The sequence below is a fragment of the Lissotriton helveticus genome, chromosome 5_1 (genome assembly GCF_964261635.1).
Source record: "Lissotriton helveticus chromosome 5_1, aLisHel1.1, whole genome shotgun sequence".
In the NCBI taxonomy this organism is placed as follows: domain Eukaryota; kingdom Metazoa; phylum Chordata; class Amphibia; order Caudata; family Salamandridae; genus Lissotriton; species Lissotriton helveticus.
Genome location: NC_136065.1, coordinates 1,185,596,975 through 1,185,624,001, shown reverse-complemented (window position 1 = coordinate 1,185,624,001; position 27,027 = coordinate 1,185,596,975). Strand labels below are relative to the sequence as shown.

At 45.3% G+C, this 27,027-nt stretch overlaps 1 protein-coding gene across 4 annotated transcripts in view; it reads right to left on the bottom strand.

Moving 5' to 3' along the window:
• CCDC172 (coiled-coil domain containing 172) overlaps positions 1-27,027 on the bottom strand; it is a 977,718-nt gene that overhangs the window by 436,068 nt on the left and 514,623 nt on the right. For all 4 annotated transcript variants that reach the window (XM_078641185.1, XM_078641187.1, XM_078641184.1 and 1 more), the window contains exon 5: positions 23,968-24,069. In XM_078641185.1, coding sequence (XP_078497311.1) covers positions 23,968-24,069 — 102 coding nt within the window. The remainder of the gene's footprint in view (positions 1-23,967; positions 24,070-27,027) is intronic.

Here is a 27,027-nt window from a genome sequence, read left to right as displayed (position 1 = left end):
AGTTATGTATGGTATGGTTGTTCTTTGGTGCATTTAGAATATCAGAATTATTGGGGTTGCGAAATCAGGAAGGGATCCAGACATCTGATATCGAAATACTGGGTATAGGAGTATTGCAATTACATTGAGGCAGTCAAAGACAGACCAGAAAGGGAAAGGGATGTTGGTGCGACTTGGTAGGAGTGGGATTGGGGGTTGCTGCCCGGTGGGGGAGTGGGAGGCATTTGTGGAGTCGGTGGTATTCCAAGAGGGTGGGATATTTTGCCATAAGAACAAAACACAATTGACTTGTTTTCAATTTTTAGCGGTTTTAAGGAAGGCGTTGGTATTGGTGGGGGAAAATCCGCACAGTTTGGGACGCATTCGTTCAGAATCGGTGCAGCTACCGAAGCAGCAAGGTTGGGTTGGGGGAAAGAGGAATTGCAGCGAATTGGGCGTTGGAAGTCAAATTGTTGTTTTAAATATGTTAGGTTGTAAAAAAAAAAAAAAATGTTGAACAAAAGAAGGTTTTGGTTGGTTAGTGTTACTTTTTCCACCACAGGTCGAGTGGCGGACTTTCCTCGGAAAAAGAGGACCTGGATTGTCGGCCATTCAATAGTAAAGTGGGCGGCGAACTTTGCTGAACAGCAACTGTGTGGGAGAGGTCTGGGATTGTATGGTAATGACCATGAGGTGATTTGGAAAGGTGTCGGGGGATGAAATGGGGGGAGTTGTTCCAGGTTTTAAACAAAATGGCTGAGGCATGGGGCATTCCAGACGTGCTGATCCTGCACTTAGGTGAAAATGATCTGGTGGAATGGTCGGGACTAGCTTTATTCAAGCAAATGAAACTTGATTTGGCGGTGATCAAAGACAGATGGGAGGGGACCAGGGTAGTGTGGACGGAATTTTTGTTCAGGAAGCCAGTGGAAAGGAGCTAGGGTTCATGCAGCGGTAGAAAGGGCCCGCAAGAAAGTTAATAAGGCTTTGAAAACGTACTGTGTGGCAATGGGCATCACGGTCATTGCACATGAGCATTTTAACAAGGAAATGCTGCATTTGTTGAGGAATGATGGGGTTCATCTCTCGCAGATGGGTCAGTCTTATTACCTGATGGAACTCAGAGACACATTAGCCAATCTGTGGTGTGTTGATTTGTGGTGCTCCAAACCAAAAGGAAAATGAGGGGATGAAATATAAAAGCAGTGTTTTCCTTTACCGTGAATGGTATATTGACTTGAGCGGTCCATTTCGGACGTGAGAGGGAGGTTTTTTGGGTGGGGCAGGAAAACTCGGGGGGTTTTCCTGGGTGGCGTGTGTGAAGGGGATTGGATAATCTAGAGCGGATTCATCCTTTCTCTAAGGGGGAGGGCTCGGGAGGGTAGGTTGGGAAGAAATGGAAAGAAGAAGGAAAACATACGGATGGTATGGAAACAAGTTATGGTTATTGGGTAATAAAGCATTGGAAAAGGAAATGTTTTATATGGAAACGTTTGGAGAAAAATAAAAGCAAAAGCTTGGTTTGGAAAAGTATGTTGCGGGTCTGTCTTTGGCTGTCCTGGTAATAAAGGTGACCTTTTATGCTATATTCAGAGTTGTGTGAGAGTCCTTATTTGCGCGATGGGCCCCCAGGGGCACTTGGCAAAGCCAATGTCCCCCTGGGGTATTTCGCGCGAGGGACGACCTCACGCAGCCTGATTGGGTGGTGGGAGCGGTTAGGTCCAAGTGAAGGGAGGGGAGGGAGGGCTGACGTCACTCTGAGCGAGTGAGAGGAACGGTGGTGTCGCTTTTGACCCACCCTGGTTGCAAAATCATGGGTAGGGTGTTTTTTGTCAAATGTCACGTGTTCTTGTTGTTACGTGTTTAAAAAAAAAAAAAAAGAAGAAGAAGAAAAGAAATGCAGTATGTCAAAAATAAATAAATAAATACAGAGATGAATAACTATTCTGGTTACATGACAAAATTGTCAGGATGTCACCTCAGGACACCGCAGGCAGATTCTTTTGTTGTTTTGTTGGCGTGTGTGAAGGGGATTGGATAATCTAGAGCGGATTCATCCTTTCTCTAAGGGGGAGGGCTCGGGAGGGTAGGTTGGGAAGAAATGGAAAGAAGAAGGAAAACATACGGATGGTATGGAAACAAGTTATGGTTATTGGGTAATAAAGCATTGGAAAAGGAAATGTTTTATATGGAAACGTTTGGAGAAAAATAAAAGCAAAAGCTTGGTTTGGAAAAGTATGTTGCGGGTCTGTCTTTGGCTGTCCTGGTAATAAAGGTGACCTTTTATGCTACATTCAGAGTTGTGTGAGAGTCCTTATTTGCGCGAAAACAAATCATATATGTATTTGAACACCTACTGCCACTTTAAATCGAACTGGTGGACATTAGTCCCTCTTCAATGTTTAGAGCTACGTTTTTTAAAATGCTAACGAACCCATCCTAAGTAATGCTGCATATGATTAAGCCTAGAGAGAGGCGAGACGTGTCATGCTCGGATTGTCTCCATTAAAGAAAGTGTACAGCACGGTTGGAGTGGCCTGTCTCGAGTTACTATTTGTTGCTTGTGTTTTGTGGTATTGTGAGGTGTCTGACACACCTTTGATGGGCCCCAACCCGCTTGGCTGAGGCGCTTCGTTTGTCAGGTTTTTTCTTTCGTAGATCGTATCCAAATTTGAAGTTGTAAAGAAGTGAGTGTCTACGAAGGAATGATGGAAAGGCCACGTTGAGAGGCCTGCCTCGACTGGAGAGATAAACACGGACACAGCCAGGGTCTGCGTAGGGGATTCCCCCGTGCACTTCATGCTAATGAGTGTTTCTTGGAGGACATAATTGAAGGAAACTAACCAGGGTGGTAGCGGAATTGACTTTGAAAGACGCTGCAGCCGGTAAAATACAACCCACAAAATTGAACTTTTCCTGACAAAGGCATTCTGTATACAGGACCTGCGGTTGAAACTAAAGTTTTAATTTTGCCAAAACTGCATTGAAGCACCAAGTAGATAAAAAATTAACAGTAATGGTGGATTCTGGGTACTGTGGTCTGAGCACTACAGTTAAAGACATTTGGGAAACAGCACAGGGTTGGGAAACAAGTATGATGTAAATACTTCATTTTCAAGGAACTTTCCTGATGGGATTAAAAAGTACTCACCAACACTGCGGGAAAGAAAAACAAATCATATATGTATTTGAACACCTACTGCCACTTTAAATCGAACTGGTGGACATAGTCTCTCTTTAATGTTTGGAGCTACGTTTTTTAAAATGCTAATGAACCCATCCTAAGTAATGCAGCATATGATTAAGCCTCGAAGGAGGCGAAACGCGTCATGCTCGAATTGTCTAAATTAAAGAAAGTGAACAGCACGGTTGGAGTGGCGTGTCTCGAGTTACTATTTGTAGCTTGTGTCTTGTGTTTTGTGATATATATTTATGTGCACTTTAACTTATGAAAGGAACACTGTGTCCCAACATGCATTGTAATGAACATTGCTTTCAGCACACGCCCATAACAGGATGTAATGCAAATGAATAAAACCGGAAATGCAGGCATGAAAGTTTTCGATGCTCTGTTTGTTCAGCCCATGAAGAAGGGGTCACGGAACCCTAAAACCCGTTGGCATTTAAATGATTAATGGAACATTAAGGCAGGATGCATGTTTACAAAGCCGGATGGCAGAGTGACTTCGAGTGTGTTCCTATGCTTCAGGGCATTTGCTTCAACAATATATATATATATGTATGTATGTATGTATGTATATATATATATATATATATATATATATATATATATATATATATATATATATATCCTTTCCAAGTCCGCTCTGCGCGCGCTGACTGCGGCCCCGAGGGAGGTGGCACCAATGCCGGCCGAGCACGCCGGTGTGCAAAGTTCCAAAGGTCCAAAATAACGGTGCTCTCAGATGCCAAATCAGACACAACTCCGCTGCTACTCCAAGGGTGTTTATTTTCCTAACAACATGTTTCGGCTGCGGACAGCCTTGATCTACGTGATCAAGGCTGTCCGCAGCCGAAACATGTTGTTAGGAAAATAAACACCCTTGGAGTAGCAGCGGAGTTGTGTGTGATTTGGGATCTGAGAGCACCGTTATTTTGGACTTTTGGATATATATATATATATATATATATATATATATATATATATATATATATATATATATATATCCTGAATTCCGTTCCTCTCAGGCACATGCAGTTTCCTCTGCTAGCAAGTAAACACCGGACACGGACCTCGAGGTACTTCACAAATTTATTTCGCAGAAAGAGTCACAGACGTTTCGGCTCAGCGGAGCCTTGATCACATGATGGAGTAGCAGCGGAGTTGTGTGTGATTTGGGATCTGAGAGCACCGTTATTTTGGACTTTTGGATATATATATATATATATATATATATATATATATATATATGCAGGGAGGGGCCTTCCTGTAGAAAAGACCAGAGGACTCAGAGGGGATGCAGGTAACCTTTTAATTTGGCGCAGATTTACAGCATGATGCATTTCGGCGTTTTCATATTGCCTTCCTCAGATGCCTTAGACTGCCTTGGGTTGCTTCAGCTCCCTCTTTCTTATATTGGAGTTCCAAGAGTAATAGGAGTGTTTCCTGGCCCCGCCTTTAATGATTTCAGCTGTTGATCAGTGCTGGACGAACTCGGTCTTCCAGCATGCAATGCAGCTGTGGTCAAAATTGCGGAGTAGCGCTTAAATGCGCCCTGCTGAGCCAGAAAGGGGGAGAAGGCTAAATACGTGCCACCAAAGTCCCAGAAATAAAATTGCCAAAGGTCACCTCGGGTCCCCAACGTCTCAACCCCCTGAGCAGTTCAAACTTTGCCGTGACGATGTGATACCGTGATCCAGCGTCCCCGTGACTTCACGGGCTGCGGGTTGCAGCAGCTCTCGTCCGTCGTGCTCCTGAGGTGGACCAACAAACTACCAATCCCTTGGTTTGCAGAAGTCATGTTGCCATGTTTGCCCTTATTTGTTTGTTATTTATATATATATATCCAAAACTATCAGGTCGCCCAACTTCAAGGAAAAACCACAGGAAGATGAATGAAGTGTCTTTTATTCAATAACCAGACGACTTGCCAGCAGTCACTGCGCCCCCCAACTGGCATCTAATCATGCAGGCCAGACGCGTTTCAGGATCTTGTATACTTTCTTCAGTGGCAGGCAGAAAGAGATGAAAGGATTCGCTGCGCACGCACCTAATTTCACAACACCTGCCCTGGTAGGCGTGGCTCACCTGGAGCCTCCTGGTGTTTGTAGTCCGTGCGTAAATGTTCCCCAGTGGGTGCGCCTTCCACACTTTCAATGATGCAAAAAAAAATATATATGTATGTATGTATATATATATATATATATATATATATATATATACATTTATTTTTATTTATTTATTTATTTATTGAACTTATAGAGCGCGCTATCACCTCAGGAGGCATCCTGGCGCTGGCAGTAGCAAAAGCAGAGAGGAAGGACAGTTGGAGGCGGCTGAAAATTAAGGCAAGCGTGGAAAAAGCCACGTTTTTAGCTGCCTTCTAAAGGCAGGCAGGTAATCAATCTGCCTAAGTTCCATGGGCAGAGAATTCCACAGCTTAGCCGCAGCCACCCTGAATGATCGGCCTCCAGCTCTAGATCTATTAAACCTAGGGACAGCCACCACCCTGGCCTTGGAGGAGCACAGATTACGGGCCGGTACATACCATGAAAACATCCGTTGAAGGCAAGCCAGGCCCAGCCCATGAAGGGCTTTGAAGGTCAAACACAAGGACTTAAAGGTCACCCTCTCCCTCACTGGGAGCCAATGTAGCTGCGCCAGAGCCATATCAGAAGAGGATCTCGGAGGCAAACCTAAGGCCAATTTGGCAGCTGCAGACTGAAGTCTCTGAAGCCTATCCAAAAGATAGCTCGGAGACTCCAGCAGAAGGGCGTTGCAGTAGTCTAACCTGCTTAGCACAGTGCAACGTACCACCTCTATCCGTGCCGTAGGTGGTAACAGGGGCAGGATTTTTCTCAGAGGGCGAATGATTGCCATACAGCTAGCTACCACCTTAGAGACCTGCGCCTCCAAGGAGAGATCACTATTAAACATGACACCCAGGTTCCGAACTACCCTCACCGGCTGAACCAATGAGGTGAAGTCCTTCGGCCAGAAGTTGTCAGGTAAGGAAGAACTTATCCTAGGCCGAGGGCAGTAGAGCACCTCGGTCTTCCCAGAGTTAAACTGCAACGAATTAGCTTCTAGCCATTCTGCAGTGGCTCGCATGCAGCTGTGAAATTCCTCCAAGAAGGTAAAATCATTCCCCTCCAAGGACAGAATCAGCTGTGTGTCATCAGCGTAGTTGACAATTTCGATCTTAAAATGTTTGATGACCGCTATTAAGGGCTTCATATAGATGTTGAAAAGAACTGGGCTAACTGCCGAGCCCTGTGGAACGCCATGCGAGACAGTGGAGAAGGCCGATTGAAAGGGCGGAAGGGATACAGCCTGTCCCTGCCTTGAAGAAAGGACTGAAACCATCGTAGGGCACTCCCCACAACTCCAACATCTCTCAGCCTGCCCAGTAAAATATCATGGTTCACCGTGTCGAAGGCGGCAGACAGGTCAAGCAGGATCAAAACCCCTGCCTGTCCCCTGTCTGCCCGCCAACAAAGCTCGTCCAGTACGGTCATCAGGGCCGTCTCGGTGCCATGAGCTGGACGAAAGCCAAATTGCGCTTAGTCCAGGAGCTTATGCTGTTCGAGATGTTTAGAGAGGGTACCTGCCACCACCCGCTCTACAATCTTAGCTGGATAGGGTAGAAGCGAAATCGGTCTAAAGTTCTTAAGAGAGTCCGGATCAAGGGAGGGCTTTTTTAGTAAAGGGGTCACTATCGCTTGTTTCCATTGTGATGGAACCCTACCCGTAGCAAGAGACTGGTTACATACCCGCCTGAGCGTCGGGAAGAGCTCCAGCTCATACTCCTTCCAGATTTTTAATGGGAGCGGGTCCAGCGGGGACCCAGATGTTATACCAAGGGCCACTTCCCTAAACTCTTCCGCTGACATCTGTGCAAATTATGCGAGGGGCTCGACTCCTCCCAATGTAGACGAAGTGTCGGGCGTCAGTAAGCTACCACCGTCAGTTGTTACCAGTGATGGTTGAGGCCTCACTCCCAATTCATCAATAATCAGTTTGATTTTATCCTGAAAGAACCTGGCTAGGTTCTCGCAGAGCTCCTGCGAAGGGGGGAAGTCATTCTTCACACACTCTGAACTGATAAGATTATTCAGAATATTGAAGATACTACGGGAGCTGTTTGGGGCCTCAAGGATCATCCTCGAGAAATGATCCACCTTAGCTCTGTGAATCTCCTTCTTGTATTCCCCTCGTTTGATTTTCCAGTTCAGCTTATCCCTATCCAAGTATGCATGCCTCCACTGTCTCTCTGCCTGTCTACATTCCTGCCGTAGTTTTTTAAGGCTGTCTGTAAACCAAACTGCAGAGGGTCTGCCCCTGCTCAGATGATGTTTAAAGGGAGCAGAGGTATCCAATACTGCACTGATCTTTGCGCAGAGGGCCGCATAATTCACCTCTGCCTGTAAGGCAGGAGAGAAGCCTTCCTCAACCATAAATGTCGGTGATGCATCTTTCTTCCGAGCAAGGGCCTTCCAGTCCCTGCTCACATATTCCCTTACTTGGCCAGCCGGCCCTGCTGTGAGCACATCTGACTTTATAAAGAACTTAATCAAGGAATGATCAGTCCAAGCCATAGGTAACACATCCCCAACCGTGAGAAGATTGATCTCAGAAAAGATCAAATCCAACCGGTGACCTCCTGTATGAGTAGCTTGTAGAATACGCTGGGAGAGGCCAAGAGCCTCACAAGAATGGATTAAGTTGAAAAAGCCTGTGTTCAAGGTACCATTCAGCCATAGATTGAAATCCCCCAGGATCATCAAACGCGTATGACTGACAGCCAGCGTTGAAAATAATTCCAGCAACGCCTGCTGCTGGACCAGCGTAAAGACTACCGGAGGCCTATAGCAGATAATACCAGTCACAGCAGGCCTCTGCGAAATCTTCATGGAAAAACCAAATACCTCACAGCCATTACACTCTTCCAAGTTAATAACATTCAAACTAATAGTATCTTTAAAAATCACGCCCACCCCGCCCCCTCTCCCACTCATCCTAGGCTTGTGACACATTTTAAACCCCAATGGGCAGGCAAACCCGGCATCAACGTCACAGCCGGGTGCCATCCAGGTTTCGGTCATACATAAGAAGTCTAGCTCATGTGTCTCCAGCAGCAATTGAATGTCCACACAGTGTTTGGAAAGAGACCTCACGTTCAAGAGTCCCCCAACTAAGGAATCACCCTTCAAAATATCTACTAAAGGGGAGGCCGTATGGGACAGCAAAAGATTCCCTATGCCACGGCCCTTCTCACCAATATTGATAAGTTCCTTGCTGGAATACCTTAGTGGGTCACCCTCAGCAACCAGTACCCATCCTGGCCGACTAGGAGCAGCCTTCCCGGCGCTGGGCGCTGGGCGCGTCCTTGGCGCGGACGGGCGCAGACGGGTTTGCCTTTGACGCGCCGCCGGCGCGTCCGCTGCGCGCTCGCTCCAGCGTCGGCTTTTGTGCCCCCGTGAGTGCCAGAAACTAGACCGCCACTCTGCAGATCGAAACTACTTCCAAGATGGCGGGTCTGCTTGCACGGACGGACCCCCCACTCGAGGAAGAAGCAGAGTGAGCCGCGGCTGTTCCAGACCCCTTCTGCCCTAGGGTAAGTACCGACAGTGCACTAGATGTTTTGGGGCAAGAGTGGAAAATGTCCCAGACAGTATCAAGAAGCAACTGAGGACACAGAAATAATGCCCCCCGAATGCGTGTCACACGCAAAGTTAAAACAAGCAATTCAGGTATTTAAAAACAATGGGAGCCACAGCCGTAGCTCCAACGAGACTGCCTCCCGCCTTCGAGCTGCCCACATATGTATATATATATATATATATATATATATATATTTATTCAGAGCAAACGTCCCTTGCTGGAGGAGGAGCGACCGGCAAGCTGGTGCAGGTGACGAGTCAAGGACCAGACTCGTAAATTATTCCGAGCAATTTCAAAAAAGACACCGCACTCTTCTCGGATGTTTTCAAGCTTGTTTAATCCAACTTTAAGAAAAACTTCCTCACCTACGCGTTTCGAACACAACTGTTCTTGATCACGGTAGTAACAAGTCCGTTTTTACTTTTCAGTACCCAATTGGCAATTAGGATGCATTTTGGGAGGGGTAGTTTGATTCTAGGTTGAGTTTCAACCTATCAATTTCCCTATCACCAAAGTTATAAGCCACATATATATATATATATCCCAACACTCCAGTTGAGCCCTCTGTGGGAAGCAGCAACACAGTCGAAAATTTGCATCCATTTCATGCAGGATCAGATGCAGCAGGAGACGCACTCGGGCACAGACATTATATATATATATATATATATTTATATATATATATATATATATATATATATATCCTACTGGCGACTGCCAATAGGTAGTTTTAGTTAGGACCAAGTTCCATAGACAAAGCGTTTTTTGTTTTGCTAATAACTTTGCCGGCATTTGACAAATCTTCACAACATTTTCAAAATTAGTTTGCCACTCACTTCAGCTACTGTCTTCAAACTTTTGAGTTGATTCAGCAAGCAGGAGCTAAGAAAAAGCGGCGGAGGGGGGTCCCAAAACGCATTTTCCACATGTAATTTTTCATAGGGATTTTAAACAGGACAACAGCCCGAACCGCTGGACGGAATTACATCCCATGTGGCAGAAAGCTAGATCTTGGTCCAGAAAGATCTCTTTTTGTAATGGTGTAAATCCATTCAGTAGTTTTGGCTTGATTAAAAAAAAAAAAGATTTATATACATCTAGGGATGCAGATCCATTGCGGATCACCGGATACACGTGTCACCAGCAATTCCGTGATTGGCTGGCCGCAACCTGGGAGGAACGTTGCGGCCACCATTTTATGTATTGAGACACGGTCCCTGGGTCTGAAATTAAACCTGAGAAGTAATAGAAGGGGTCGAGAAAGAGGTACTCTGCCGCAATGGGTGTGATGGTTGGTCGCTGAGGCATCCTGGGTGGGCAAGAAATTGCCCCAAAATGTTTTTTTCCACATGAGAGGATCCACGGCTCCATTGTGGTGCTCAGCGCAATCCCCTATTTGAATCTTCGACAGATCGGCAGATCCAGCCCCAATGGAAAAAAATACACACACTCACAAACCCACTTACACACTCTCTCATACCACTGAAGGTTGTGCATGGCATGGGGTTGGCTGAATGCAGGGAGTTGGCTGCAGGGAGTTGGCCGCAGGGCCTGGGCACATGCGGCTGGATTAAGGTATGGTAATTAAACATTACTTTACGTATAAAAAAACATAGAAATTCACAGAAAAAAACAAAGGCTACAGGGACATTATAGTTAGGAAATCGAATATTAAAAAAGTTAGAAATTCACTAAAAAATCAAAGGTTACTGGGACGTTATAGTTAGGTTCAGATTTTACACACACAAAAACAAAGAAATTTAGCACTTATAGTTTTCTTACCTCAAGAAACTATAACTCGTGCCCTATGATAACTATAACTTGCGCCCTCACCATGTGCTCCTAATTATCCCACATCAGTCATGACATCTTCTATGACATCATTGATAATATCACTGTAACATCTCCAATAAAAGTATTGATGAGAATACTGTGCATGGTGGGGGCGAGAATTATAAATTCTTGAAATAAGTATAACTATAACTACTGAATTTCTACAGTTTTGTGTGTGTGAAATCTGAACCTAGCTATAACGTCCCTTTAACCTTTAGTTTTGTAGTGAATATATATATATATATATATATATATATATATATATATATGGCTATGTAAAAACTGCACGGTGCACTTCAATTGTTAAAAAGATGAACAAGATCAAATAAAAAAGGATTTGGAAAACCTCAGAGTTGTGCCGCTTGTTACCTGGACCAGGAAGCATTGGAGTAGGAGAAGGAACAGGTTTGGTGAACCGATTTGCATATATATGTGTGTGTGTATGTATCTATATATATGTGTATGTATACATATGTGGATCGATAGATAGATAGATAGATAGATAGATAGATAGATAGATAGATAGATAGATAGATAGATAGATAGATAGATAGATAGATAGATAGATAGATAGATAGATAGATAGATAGATAGATAGATAGATAGATAGATAGATAGATAGAGTGAGGGCGATAGATTGATAGACAGATAAGAGTTTGGATTAAGCAATGACGGTAGGCAGGAGCATGAGAGAGAGAGTAACATGGGAGCATGGAGGCACATAAAGAGAACAACAGAGAGTTGAGGGGGTGTGTTGGGGAGATGTACACAGCAGAGAGAGTGAGCAGCCACAAGAGAGAGCAAACACTAAAACTCAAGAGGGAGAGATATAGAAAATACATGAAGTGCTCAGGCAAAAAGGATAAAGTAGTCCCCTGGTAGTGAGCATTGAAAGGACACCGGCCAGGCTGTAAAGAAGATAGTAAAGAGGATAACTTCCAGGAGAGGGACAGACTAAAATCGACAAGCATTAAATAAGAAGCAAGCAAACGAGAATGAGAATAACGCCTACTAAAGGAAAGCAATGAGAGGGCTCCAAGTTTCTGTAAGTTCTTGGTAAACTCACAAAAGGCCCACAATGGCAGTAAGTATTAAAAGAATTCTGAAAGCAAAAAAATGATGCAGCACACACTCACAACAGAGGTGCTCAGCATCAGGGTTTCGCAAAAATAGTTGTTCCAGCTCTGGACTCGGAGAAGTAGGTTTGGCATGTAGGGCATGATTTCAGTTTGGTTGCTAACAGCATAGTTGGAAGCAAAACCTAGAGGAAACAAGTGGGTTTCACAAACTGGTGAGTTTAAAATCTGAAAACGTTCAAGTGGAGAAATGTAAAGCTATGACGCCACATTGACTCACCTGTGGGAGCTAGATGAGGTGCAACGAGGTAAGTGATGTGTATACATTGGGCTCCCAAAACTTAACTCTTGCTTAGCAAGTTATATTTAAGTTTGACGTGGTTCATTAAATCTAATATGTAAGGCGGAAGGTCTGTGGAATAAACTACAATGAACAGTATTTGAAATAATATATTGTAATTAATCCCATACAACATTACAGCACTGCAATAAACACTGTTTAAGGGAATAACATAAAACAAACATCTTTTTGACCTTCAAAAGAAAGATGTGAAACTGCGTCATGAACTGTCATCCTGTTGACTAGTAAATCCCAATTGGGTTTCAGGATAAGGATAATGAATACACGTGAGTCACTCGTTCAATATAATAAACTCCAATTAAGTTTTTGGTACATTATGCAATTTCAAATAGATGTTGGTATTCAGTTAAATTGACATCACTCAACCCACCTTTGTTTAGTGCAAAAATCCGCTAACTAACAGATGTACATGAATCCAAATAAATACTTACACAGCCCAGATGGGATACACCTATTAGTAACCTATGTTTTTCAATTATGTATGTACTGCAGCCAACAAAATAGGACACATCAGAAGGCAAGTTGATCGTTTTGTAATGTTCGCGACCGCGAGTCAGCGGTCTAGTTAGCCGCGCACCGAGAGGTGCGCACACGCGAGCGCGTTACGTCACGCGCTCGCATATATAATAAAGTAGGCGTGGCCGGCGGGTAGTCCGGACCACGCGGTAAACTAACACACGGTGTCCCGAGTGTTCTTGCAGCCGCGCCGCTACACGCACTATGCGCCCGCGACCTTGGGACCTCACACTGGCGACGAGGGTCTGAGGACCCGTGCTGTGCCCTGGGCAGGGCCTGCGAGGGCCGCGAATGCGGGCCACGGCCGGATATTCGCCGTCTTCATGGTGGGCCCTGTGCGCACCGCGCCAATAACGCCTCGACCCCTCAGGCGGCCCCCAATTCGCGGCGGATGCAGCGTGGCTCTGACGAACAAAGCCACCGAGAGGCCGCCTTCCCTTAAAGTGGAGCAGATGCCCTGAGGGCGAACAGGAGGCAGGGTGGCCCCATTGCCCTCGACGAGATCATCCCTTAGGAGAAGAGGAAAGGGAGTTCCAGGCGGCACACCCGAGCTCCACAGCACAGAGAGGCGGACAGCGAGCCACGAAGGCAGCAGGTCAGTGGTGGCGCAAGAGCGACCCAGCCAACCCCGCGAAGAGGGGACAGGTCACCCATATCACCGCAGCACACGTGCCAAGGCTGCGCCTAATCCAAAATCTACGCACCACGACCGGAAGTGCCATAGGCCACGAGCTAGGTCCAACCACATCCCAAGATGGCGTCCTTCCCCGCCATTGAGCCGTTTGTAGTAGACGGTGCCCCAGCCTCCCTGGCACCTCGCTGGAAAGATTGGACAGATCGCCTGCAGATGTATTTTGAAGGGGCAGGGACAGCTAGGGAGCGCCGCAGAGCCCTACTCCTACATCTGGTCGGGAAAGACATACCCCGGAATTACAAAACCATTGTGGAGGCCAGCCCGAAAACCTACATAACGCTCCTCAATGCTCTCAACGCGCACTTCGAACCCATGGCTAGCAAGGACAACAAAAGGTTCATCTTCCGACAAGCCAAGCAGGAAGCCGAAGAATCGCTTGATGCATTTCATGGCAGGTTAAAGGAACTAGCCAGTACGTGTGGATTCCGCGACGAGCAAGAGGAAATACAGGGACAGATAATACAGGGATGCTACTCCTCAAAGCTGAGAGTGACAATATTGCAAGAGGACGGAAAACCATTAGCGGACATCCTGAAATTGGGGCGCTCCAAAGAACTATCCCAAGCGCGAGCGTCGCACATGGAAGCGGCTCTCCACCGACCAGTCAAAGTGGAGCAAGTAAATGCGGCTGAACAGATCAACGTTGTTAGGCCCAAGACGCGCCAGTACGGTGGAAAGAAGCCACAAGAGAAACGCAGAGACTGTGGATATTGTGGGGGTCAACCACACCGCGTCCAAGACTGCCCGGCGCGGACGAAGAGATGCAGCTTGTGCGGGTGGATGAACCACTTCGCAGCAGTATGCAGGTCGGCCAAGTCGAAGAAGGAGGCAGCTCACACCATCAAAGAAAGTCAGGATAGTGAAGACATGGACGATGACACTAATGACTATCCTGTCCACTATGTCTTCGCCATCGACCAACCACAGCGGAAGAAGAGGCGCCTCCCAAAATGTCGCATCAAAATACATGACCAAGAGGTGAGGGCCACTATTGACACCGGAGCCTCAATAGAACTCATGGCGGCGGACGTTTACAACCAGCTAAGAACCAAACCGCCACTGCAAGCTGCGAAGGTCAGGGTATTTGCGTATGGACAGAAGACACCAATCCCACTGATAGGCTGTTTCCGGACGGAGCTGCAGCACCAGGAGCTGAAGACCCCCTCGACCATATATGTCGCCCGAGAAGGCAGCGGCATGCTTCTCAGCGGGCAGGCTGCAGAGGAACTCTGACTGATATCTTTCGCCATGGCGGTGCTGACAGAAGAACTGGAAACCCTACTGGAGAAGTTCGAGGATACGTTCAAGGGCATCGGATGCCTAAAAGGGAAAGAAGTATCTCTCCACATCGTCGATTCAGCCTGTCGCCCTCAGACACAGAAGAATTGCCTTCCACCTCCGGAAGAAGGTAGAGGAAGAATTAGAAACCCTTGAACGGCAGGGCATCATTGAAAGGGTCAGCGGACCGACCCCGTGGGTCCCAATCGTAGTAGCGCGGAAGCCGAAACAACCGGGATAGGTCCGCATATGTGTGGACATGCGCCTGCCCAACGCAGTGGTCAAGAGGGAGAGGCACCTCACGCCCACAATTGATGACATCCTCGGGGAACTGAATGGAGCACGGTGGTTCTCCAAAATGGACCTCCGATCAGGCTATCATCAACTACCTCTCCACCCGGACTCCCGATACATCACCACGTTCTCGACCCACGTGGGCCTCAGGCGCTACCGGCGTCTCAACTTCGGCATGTACAGTGCCGCGGAAGTCTTTCAGAACACGATCCGAGAGGTGTTGAGTGGACTCCCAGGACGTCAGTGATGACCTTCTGGTCTACGCGGACTCAGTCGAGGAACACCACCGGAGACTACGGGGAGTATTGCAAAGGATCAAGGAGTCAGGGTTAACATTAAACAGGGAGAAGTGCCAATTCCTCCAGAACAAGATCAGTTTATTTGGATACACATTCTCCGATGAGGGAATAGCACTGGACCCAGACAAAGTGAAGGACGTGCAGAACGCGCCTGCCCCCTCCAACATATCCGAAGTGAGGAGCTTCCTGGGCATGGTGAACTTCTGTGGGAGGTTCATCCCAGACCTGTCAAACCTCACCCGACCACTCCGGGAGCTAACAAAATTGACAATCCCCTGGCAATGGGGTGAACAGCAAGAAGAAGCATTCAAAAACACCAAGGCGCCGCTGTCCGCAGACAAGACCCTGTCGTATTTTGACCCGGCAAAGCCCACCAACATCGCAGTCGATGCCAGCCCCTACGGCCTCGGAGCGGTCCTCACACAAAAGCAAGGAGAGGATGAGTGGAACCCCATCGCCTACGCCAGTCGGTCATTGACAGACACGGAGCAAAGATACTCCCAGATAGAACGGGAAGCGATAGCGATCCATTGGGCCTGCCGACACTTCCATGTGTATGTGTACGGACACCCGTTCTCAGTATCTACGGATCACAAGCCACTGATCCCACTGTTCCTTGGGACGGTATCCAAGCCACCTCCCAGAATTGAAAAGTGGATCCTCCAATTGCAGGAATACAACTACCAAGTGGAATACCGACCGGGAGCGACGAATCCAGCGGATTATCTATCCAGACACCCCCGAGCCGCGACCCAAGGAGAAAGAGAAGACGCGGAAGATACGGAGGAGTACGTCAAGATCGTGCTAGAAAGGTCAAGACCACTACCCATGAGTCTGGGGATGATCATTGGAGCCACGCGGAACGACGAGGTGCTCCAGCTGGTGGCGAAGGCCATTCAATCGAATGACTGGAGGGCGGTCCAAGCCTCACTGAGCAGAAGGACACCGCAAGCCAAAACATCCATCGAAGCGCTGCTGAAGGTAAAGGAGGAACTATCGCTGGACAACCAGGGGTGTGTGCTAAGAGGCCCGAGGATCGTGATGCCGGAGAGCCTAACCCAGCAAGCGGTGGAGCTAGCACACCAAGGCCACCAAGGCATAGTAAAGAGCAAAAGCAGGCTCCGTGCCAAGTTGTGGTTCCCGGAAATGGACAATATGGTGGAGCGAACGGTCAGAGTGTGCCACTGGTGCCAAGCGGCGGGACAGCCCGAGAGACCACCCCCAGTCATCACCGAGAACAACCCACAGAGGCCATGGGAGAGCGTCACTGCTGATTTCGGGCACCTTCCCGATGGAAGATACGTACTTGTCATAGTGGATGACTTCACCAAGTACCCAGAAGTAGAAGTGGTGGCGACCCTCACTGCCAAGGAGGTCATCGCAAAGTTTGAAAAGACCATAGCCACACATGGCATCTTCGAGAGCGTCAAAACAGATAACGGACCACCCTTCCAAGGGCAGGAGTTCGCTGAATATCTGAAAAGTCGGGGGATCCACCACAGGAAGGTGACTCCCCGCTGGCCTCAAGCTAACGGGGAGGTAGAAAGATTTATGCGCACGCTGAATAAGGTCATCAGAATAGCTCATGCAGAGGAGGTCTCTATGGAAAAGGCAATATACAGCTTCCTGAGGGAGTACCGCCTCACGCCACACAGAACCACCGAAGTGGCGCCAGGCCCATCCGCCCTAGGACGAGTGGTCAGAGACACCATCCCCAATCACCCCAACTGGACTCTATCCAACCGGACTCGGTCCAACAATGACGCCAGTCTTAGGCGAAGAGCAAAGGAGCCAGAGATCCATGAGAGAGACCGCGTCTACGTGAAAGACAGGCATCCAGGGAGCAAGTTTCGACTCCCGTTTGAACCCCGACCATGACACGGTCACTCGCCGCAGGGGCACGATGGTGACAGCCCAACGAGGACATGAAACAGTCACCCGTAATGTATCTTTCTTCAAAAAGGTTCACCCGGACAATGCGAATCCCCAAGAACCAGCACCGGAGAGAGAAGCCTCCAGCCAACCAGAAGAACACAACAGAGCAGAGGACAGTGAGAGTAACACCCCAGACGGAGACGGAGAGACCAGCTCACCACTACCCAGCACTCCGAGGCTCAGCCCCCTCCGGTCCTCAAGTGAGCCCCGGAGCAACCAAGGGTCCCCTCCAGCGACCCCACGAAGGGCCCCCGCTCGCGGGGAAGCGGCTGGGCATGGCCTGAGGAGAAACCCCGCTCCCTCATCCCAGCTGGCGGACTTTGCGGTGAGCTGATCGCGAGCTGTCTCCTCATCATGCTGGTAACTGGCCTGTCGGCCCTGTTCTTCAATATATTGAGACTTTAACAACAGTACGCATAATTTGTTTGTTTTAAATAAAGGTTAAAAGGAATGTAATGTTCGCGACCACGAGTCAGCGGTCTAGTTAGCCGCGCACCGAGAGGTGCGCACACGCGAGCGCGTTACGTCACGCGCTCGCATATATAATAAAGTAGGCGTGGCCGGTGGGTAGTCCGGACCACGCGGTAAACTAACACACAGTGTCCCGAGTGTTCTTGCAGCCGCGGCGCTACACGCACTATGCGCCCGCGACCTTGGGACCTCACACGTTTCTCCGCATTGCCAATACAAACATCAAGACTATGAAGACATCCACAAGTCAATACATCTAGTAAGAGAACCACCCTTAATACTCACAACGATAGTCAACTAAGTGGCTGCCTGAAGGTCCACCAGAATGGACGGTTACATCTGGATAAAGATAAAAACGAAGAATTTCTCTCGGAGAGTAAAGAGATCCACTTGGGAAAAAGTCTACGTCCTTGAATATGTATTATCACCCTTGAGCCCACTCTCAGGACAAAGCTGTGGGCATGATAACCAACACTGACGAGACAATGGAAAGGGTGTCAAGTGGACAGAGAACTTATGGCTTCAATAGACAAAATGTGTAAAATAATTTGGTGCGCCAGCTAGGATTACAGATGTTTCATAGTTCAGGTTCCGGTCAAGGTTGATTCGTGACAGTTAGTAGAGAAGAGGTAAATTGTTAAGTTTCATAACCCAGCATTAGGGGACCAACATAAAAGCAGTGGAGTTCCAGTCTTAAACAATGAAAATTAAATGTATAACCAGAGGACGTGCAGGGGAGACAGGAAGGCTGCCAACCTTAAAGTTAATGGTTGGGCAACTCTAGAAGAATGAAGATACTTTACGCTGATTGCAAAGGAAGTCCACACCAAAAGGATGAACTGGAAAAAGAGTGGACTGTTTATAAGGCAAGAAAAAGCAGTGAACCTATCTGTGCGAGGCAGTACATTTTATAAAGGGGGTTTTGGCCCTTTCCTTGCGGTACTGCAAGGTGAGGGCCAGTTGGAAGTGATTAACACTGGCAACCAAAAAGAGATGTATTTCTCCAGAGGCTGAGAGTTTGTATTTTTCCACATGTCAGTCAAGAAGCCATGGAGAGAAAAAAGTATTTGTGAGAGTTGAAGTATGCCTTCTTTGGCTGGAGTTCAAGGCAGTGTGCTATAACGTGCAAGACTTTAGTTGACTGTGGGTGAATGTGGACGACTTCGCTGTGTGTTATACCCTGCAAGGCTTTACGTAACAGTAGATGGCAAAGTTGCAATATTACAGAGGTAATGGTTGCCTCTGAATATCTGGAATATCTACAGTGGGAGAAAATAAAACAATATGGTTCGTAGATGGTGACAATATTCCCATTATACATATTTACTTTCTGATTGTGTGCTTGGTTTGTCTGGGACGATGGAGCCAAACCCGGTGTTTGTTTCCTATGTATGGGAATTTTAAGAAATGGGTGAACTGTTTCTGGGGTCAAATGTTAAAATTCCACCACTTGTCCTCTTTGGAAGATACGTATAATTGAGACTGTTTTGCAGAGTTTCTACTTTTACAAATATCCATAAAGTTCCACCATGGTTCGTATCCACAGCGATCAAAGTTTCTAAGCCGAGTTGCATTAGTTGCAGAAGTAAGAGCATAAGGGGCACTATACTGTCCCTTACTTCCGTACTACAGAACGTAACATAAAGTGGCCCCAGTCCTCTACAGCTGAGATGACATATTCCCACAAAAGGAGATATGGAAAATGATAGAGCAATTGCAAAATTGGAATGCATAATGAGTGATATTCCCAACTGACAAGACCTTTGTAAGTCAACTGCATCCTGTAACACCTAAAAGATGTATACAATTGATGCTGGAAACCAGGGCTGATGCATTCTGAGCAGCGAAGCTAGAGAAAGTAAATGAGGAGCGAGTCGGATCCCTGTGTAATACCTTGACATCTTTTACCCCTGTAACATCTGATCAATTTCTGACATTAGTTAAAAAACGACAAACCATCTGCTTCCCCACACGATATCTGCCCTGCTACATTGTTTAAGGAACATCTGTGCACACCATGCATTGCAGAACCCCTCAGGGACATAATTAATCTATAACAGAGGGACTGCTGCCGCACATGTGTGCGAAGCAGCAGTTTTCCTTTCCTAAACTCAGACTGATTATTGTTTTCAACGACTTCCATGGACAGTTGCTGTTCCTTGTATATCTGCATGCAAACCACTGCCTGCTGCCATGTGTTGTGCGCATAACAGATGTGCTAAAGATATACGGTGCAGAGTACAGTTAACAGACTGAAGACTATGGCAATGCCCTGTATATACAGGACACACGATGAACCTTACCCAGGTGCAGAGCACAAACAAGGAATAGCTATTCCATGTGTTTAGTATGTGCAAAAAATGGCTTGTAACTTTATTCTGTTCACTATATGAAAATGTGTGCAATGTAGGCCAGATGCCATGCACTGACAACAATACATATGTACATAGTAAAACAAGGTGTAAGTGTATAGTACTCATTCCTGTGGCTGTAACCTGCATATAACTGCGTACAAAGCATGGCTTATAGGCAGGATGCACAGTATACCTGTGCATACAACATACTTGGTATAGACTATGACAGTGCTCTGTATACACATGACATACGATGTACTGTACCCCGGTGCATAATACACACAATTCACTGTAATGCCCTGTATTTACAGTGCACAAACAATAGCACGCGACTCGGTATTGTGCACAGTACATTTAAGCAAAGTAGACCATGCAGCAAGTCCTTTCTGCAATGCATGTGATTAGTAAACACAGGGCACAGGCTGCATGTACTGCTCGCAGTCCCTAGCCTCTTGTGAAGCCTTGCAGGCACAACATCTACACATTTTACATATATGCGGTGTGCATAATGTACATACTGCAAGGAGAGACGGGCCATATATCTAATTCACACAGGACCGGACTGTTTAGCTTGGACTGGTCCCACAACAAGAGATGACCATCATCCACCCCCGACCTGCGAACGAGAGCCTGCCCTGACGTGCCCAACGCACGTGAGAGTGACGAGAAAGGGAATCCTGCAATGACCTGCAAAGAAACAATGGAATCAATTACCATACTAAATGTAATATGACCTGTACCTCTTCCCTAAAGACACACTGAAGATAATCTGTAGTCTCAAAATATGGCATGCCCAGACTAAGACAGGATTTGGACACTACCTGAACTTGGTCATTTCTGGAACAGAAAATGTAGACATCAATAAAAAAGTAACAAAGCAGTAACTGAATACAAACTCAGATGTAATTTCCACAAGGGATCCGACAACCCTTGCCAAGGTAGGCCCCTCTGGTAGACAAAGCCACACATGGCGAGCAAATTAAACTTTGACCTCACGTGAGTGAACATGTATTGCTGTTTTAAAGATTTTTGAGGATCCAGGAAAGATTTATTTTGAGTGGTCCCTGTAAACTTTGGAATTATTACCCATTTTCATCTGACTGAAGCCCTCGTAATGCCAACCAATTTTCAATTATATATTATCTTTTAGATATGGGGCACGCAAAAACCACTGAAAGCTCAAGCTGCCACGTACGTCAGTCAAACAATACTAAAAGAAAGCTTTAACAAGCACTAGACAAAGTGCTTCTTTCACATCGCGATACAGAGCTAGATAGAGAAAAAGGTGGATGTATTGAGAGAGCAAGTGGTGGGTCACGGAAGGGTTGGGTTGAGAGAGAGGGAATGTAGAGAAAGGTGAGTTATAAGGGTAGAGGCAGAGAAAGGGAGAGGTAGACAATAAAACAGGTAGAGAGAGGTGTAAGGTAAAGAGGGTGGAGAATGATGAATGAGAGGCAAAATGAAGTGAGGTAAAGACAGGTGAGGTAAAGAGAGTAGCCAGGCACAGAGAAACGGAGGGAGAGAAATGAAGGGAACAAAGAGAAATGAAGTGTAGATAGACAAGAAATAAAATACAGAAATGCGATCGAAAAAGTGAGGTTGATATTAAGATGGAGATGATGAGGCAAATAGATAGCTGGCCTGAGGCAGAGAGATCAGGATAGATTGTGATATTCTACTATTCTACCTTTCTTCAATTGCTGAGATGAGTTTCCACCCATCTCTATGGTTATATGACATGTATATTCTAGAACTGAAAGATAAGGGAATGTTGATGTTATCAGTTGTGAGTGAGCTCTTATCCTGGATGGATGAGATCCTTTGTGAAGAATAAACTTTATCTGAAGATTTACATTTGAAGCTTGAAGACCTTTCTTTCAAATATCAGATAGGTAAAGAGAGAGGCAAGTTGGTGAGCTGATATAGAAAATAAGGTGCAGGGAGATGCGAGAGATATATAAGGTAATTTTAAATATGGAAAGGATGCAGAGAATGTGTGTTAGCAAGAAAGTTGTAAAGTAATGAGAAAGAGGTAAGAGATGAAGCCTGGCAATAAACAAGTAAAGTGAATTCAGATGTTAAGTAGTGAGAGAGATTTTGTCTAAACTGAAATCTTCTCTGATGAGAAATCGCAGAGGCAGTATGAACCCACAATCCCATGTTATCATCGGACCCACAATACTGTTAGATTTTGCAGAAGGGATAAACGATCCCAATGGGAACAGACAAACTAAAATACCAACTACAAAATAATAGAGATATAAGTTGTACGTTCACCTGCAAGAGAAGACATATTAGAATCACTTCTTTGTGTGTGTTCTTTAGCGCATGCCCGAAACACCCCTTCAGATCTAGCAAATGCTAATGTTATTCTTGATCAGAAAGATTGTCTGGATTTGTATTGGTCTTTCTGAATTTTGGAGGCTTAGTTCATCTCCACGCTATATCAAATATTCTCATTATCTACAATCAAAGAAATACCATTTATGGACATTTCTCTCTGCAATATTCCACAGTCCTCTCCCCTTCCTGTATACCTTCGATCCTACCTTGGACCTTCTGCTAAACTGTTCACCAGCCACAGATCTTTAAGCAGACTCTAAAAAGGAGAGCAACTATGCAAGACAAAGCACAGTACGTGCCTCTTCCCTACAAGGTACAATCGTTATGTCTCCAACTCGACTATATACCAAACCATTAACTGTCAAACAGTTCATTCTTTTATAACAAGTTCTCTTTACAGGTTACATAATCGGCATACCATCAGCTTTTCACACAAGAAACGGGTTAGAGTGAGCAGACTTTAACACACAACTGCCGATCAGAAATAGATATACACATCCGGTTAAGAAAGAGAAGCCAGATGCACGTAAACTAAACTAGCCTTCTGTGACGGGGCATGCCAAGTTGGCAAAGCAAATGAGAAACTGTTTTTTTTTATTGACAGCATGACTATCTCGGCCACTGTACACGGTGCCCTCTTTAAGGTGATGGAAAAAGATAAGACATAGATCATGCAATAAATGGAAATATTGGAAAAGACATTAGGGACAATATTACTAAACTAGAATTCAGACTAATTGCCATGAAACACATCACTCAATCACATCGGAACTGTTTCTGGAATTGATGCAACTCAAATAAGCAGTTCCCTAAATGAGAAAATCTCTGAGGGGCCAAACTGTAAATTTAAAAAAATCAAACTAGGGCAGCCACTTTATAAGTCTGGGTATTATCCACGGAAATGAAGGACAATGACCAACCACCTGTTGTTCTTTGGAACAACAGGTGAACAATTGCTGCAGAAGGAAACTGAACCTAGGCGGTTCCCCCCTGCCAAAAACTGAAATTACATATCACTGCATTAACCACTTTGGGAGCATCAACGAAGAGCGACACTGCACTAAACCAATTGTAAAACAGCAGGTCCTTTATGGACTACAGCAGGTCTTGCAGACAGAGCATGCGTGCTGCCTAGGCTTGGTCTAAAAAAACTGTGAAAGAAGCAGACTGCATGCAGCATAACACATTTAGTGAACTTTCATTCTGTTGTTTCATGATTTTTCACATACTAACAGACTGAATGGACAGGCGTTCTTTAAGACATTAGGTTATTCTCCTGTTCACCAATTTGAATTTAGGTTGTTATTCGTTGTTCCAAAACCTTTTGGTGTAGATTGGTTAAGCCTCTCCCATAGGAGTGGCATCTCAACCTTAACCTTAACTGAAGGTAAGGGAAGGGGATGACGAGTGGATGGGTGGGTAGGTGAATGAGTTTGGGGGGATGGATGGTTTCTAAATAATACTATGTAAATTTGTTACATATAATAGGGTTCTAAATAATGCTTTATATGTTGGAGGAGCTTCCTGAAGGAAAAGATTTCGTAAAACAGGAAAGTTGATTATTTGAGACTCATAAAATGTAAAAACGTAAGAAATACCGGCTATCTATTATGAAACACTTTAAAGAATAACTGCAAAACGAAACCAATATATGTTTTGTAAACATGGAACATACATCATGGGACATACCTTTTAATTTTGGCTGAAGTTCACCTAGCTCCTCCTTAAGTGAGTTTCTCTGCAGGTGAAGGGCATTAAGCTGGACGTTCTCCTGTTCCATTCTCTCCATCTCTAGACAAAATATGAGACATAAGCATGAAAATCCCACCAATAAAGGTACCAGTGATTAGTGAGTTCTGACGTGTAAAGCAAATCCTAAAATTGTCAACTGAAATATAATTTGTCTAGTAAAAGGTGCCGAACTAGTAATCATAAATAGGATAGCTCAGTCTATGGCTTTGCTAGCTAGGATCTCTGTCATATCAGCTTACTTAATACTTGACTTCTTTGACTAGTGAATTATTGTCAACCAAATCTCTCTCACTGGCATCCCCGGATTTCTCGCCCACCCTCAACCCTTGCTCTTAAGGTCCCCTCCACAGGACAGCATACTGAGGCAATTCCGTTAAAAGTAATCCAACATAAAGCAAGTTCTATTCCTCTAAATGTGTTCGCCGCTTTCCCCACATTTAATCTCAACCGATCCTCTTTCCCATTACCCTATAAAAAAAATGAATTCCTGCCATATCCGCTTCTCCTCTGCTCCACCTCTTTATCCTCTCAAATGTCCTCTATTTTGCTCACCACATTTGTATGTTCACCTCCTTTTTCTATGTGTTCGCTCACTGTAGACTCTCAAAGCCTTCTAAACTGTTCCTTCTCTCATACAGTGTGCTTTGAGACACTACACACTAACTTCTAGGGTGATTCCCTCATCTAATCCTACTCCATTCACCTAGTATTACAGAGGTTTATCTGATATGCACTGGAAATACAAAAGATACAACCACATAAATGTTGACCTCAGTAGGATTGTCCAACGTAAATTTAGAATTTACATTGCGCTGTAGAATTGATGATTGCAAATAATTACAGTAACTTGTAGGCTGGTCTAGTGTTCGAAGCTCCCACTTTATCTTGCACGGATATTTGTGCAGAAGAGTACATAACTCAATAATCAACATTCATTTGTTCAAGCAATTTCAGATTTACACCTGCCATCTTTTACCATGTTTACAATTGTTGGTACCTGGAGCCTCGCTACAATCCACATATTTGTGAAGACCAATATTATATGCTGCTATAGGTTCTCCATATGAAAATCACTATTTTTGGTTGTAGTTATAAAATAAATCTATATCTCAGCAAGTAGTCAAATTTTTCATGAATCCACTAATTTAGACATACCGGTGGGCGAAGCAAAGGAATTAAAACAAGCTGATGTCAAAAGTTTATTTATTTATTTAATAGTTTTATAGAGCGCGCAATTACCCGAGGGTGTACTGGCTCTAGCAAGCTAATACACTCTATACAGCAACTTGCATACCCTATGACTCCACAAAAAGCCTATGTAAGCAAATGGGCTTTTGGAACCCTGAGAAAATGTAAGATATTTGACTCTAGGTGTAACTCGGGCAGCAGTCTGTTGCATGCCTGAGCTGTGATCACAGAGAAAGTCTGTCCTCCCAAGCAGTCTGGGAGGAATGTATTTTTTAAACATATCAGATATGTATGAAGATTGTGCTACTAGGAAATGGGCCTTATTAAAAAAAGGGCCTTGAACCATCATCTTACATGAACAGGGAGCCAGTGTAGTTGGCCAAGAAAAGACGTGACACTGTTCAAACTTACTCCTAGCAAAAATCCACCTATCTGCTGCATTCTGTATAAGTTGTAACCTCTTTAAAAGGTTATACGGAAGTCCAACATAGAGAGCATTGCAATAGTCCAGTCTCCTTAAAATCAGGGCTTGCACCAACAACTGTCGAGAATGTTGAGGAATAAAAGGGAAGATGTTCTTTCATTGTTTCATTAGCAGAAAGCACATAGACATTTACTTATTATTCAGACATTCAAATTAGAGTTTGCATTTAAATAGAACTCCCAGAATTACGGGCATTGGCAGCGGTGTAAGGAAACTTGAACCCCCCTCCTTTGGAAGGGGCCCCCCACGCTCCTGACCCAGTCAGGAGATGCAGGCCGGGGGCCTGTGCACAGTGTAGGAGGGGGCCCCTGAAGCTCGGGCCCCCCAGCACTACAGGGGCTGCAGGGGCTATTGTTACGCCTGCCAGTGGGCAGTGGATGCTGCTTCTGGACATTCTTCTAACCATTGGGGCCCCCACACAGAGGACTAGATCGAGCGATTACCAAATATCAAAACCTCAGTTTTACATGAATTTAGCCTGAGAGAATTGGCATTCATGTTGCACTTGCTGCAGAAAATTATTCGAGTATCAGCCGCATAGCCATAATATTGAAAGCCAAAAGAGTGGAGCTGAGAGCATATCCCTGAGCAAAAAAATGCATCTGGACTGTGTGAATTCTATTTTTCAGAAAAGATTCAAACTATCAGAATAGCTTGTGTCTCAGGCCAATTGCAAATAACCTTTTCATCAAAAGAGCAAGAGAACCCACATCAAAGGCAGCTGATAAACAAGGAGTATGAGTGCTGCATAAATTCATTCATCCAAGATCATACGGATGTCACTGCTAGTCCCCATAAGTATGATTTCAGTGCTAAGGCAGGATCTTATTATTAAATACCCCATTTTCCTCACTGTAAAAGGCTAGCCCTGTATTTACCCAGCTCTCCAGGCTTTTTGCAAAAATCGGTAGAAGAGAAATAGGTTGATAATTAGAGAAAATGCTAGGGTCTAGAATCTTCTTTTTAAGAGCAGAGTAAATGATGATTTTCAAAAAGCAGGTACCACACGCTTCTCTAAGGAATTATTACACATAACACAGAGAAAAGAGGGGCCGGGTCTTTAAAATTCCTAATAGGACAAGGGTCAAGAGCAGAGCCCGACTTGATTAAGGACATTTTAGATATCACCTCCTCTTCTGTGATAAGTATAAAATCTGGCCAAGAATTAAAATGGTAAGCATCTTGATCCAGTCTGTCTTCAGATTCCACTGTTGAGGTGAATGATGATAAATTCACAGAAATTTTATTTTTAAAGCAATCTGGCAATTCTGAAAAATGCATGTGTGTTGGAGGAACCTTGTGTAGATGCTGCATACTTTTTACCA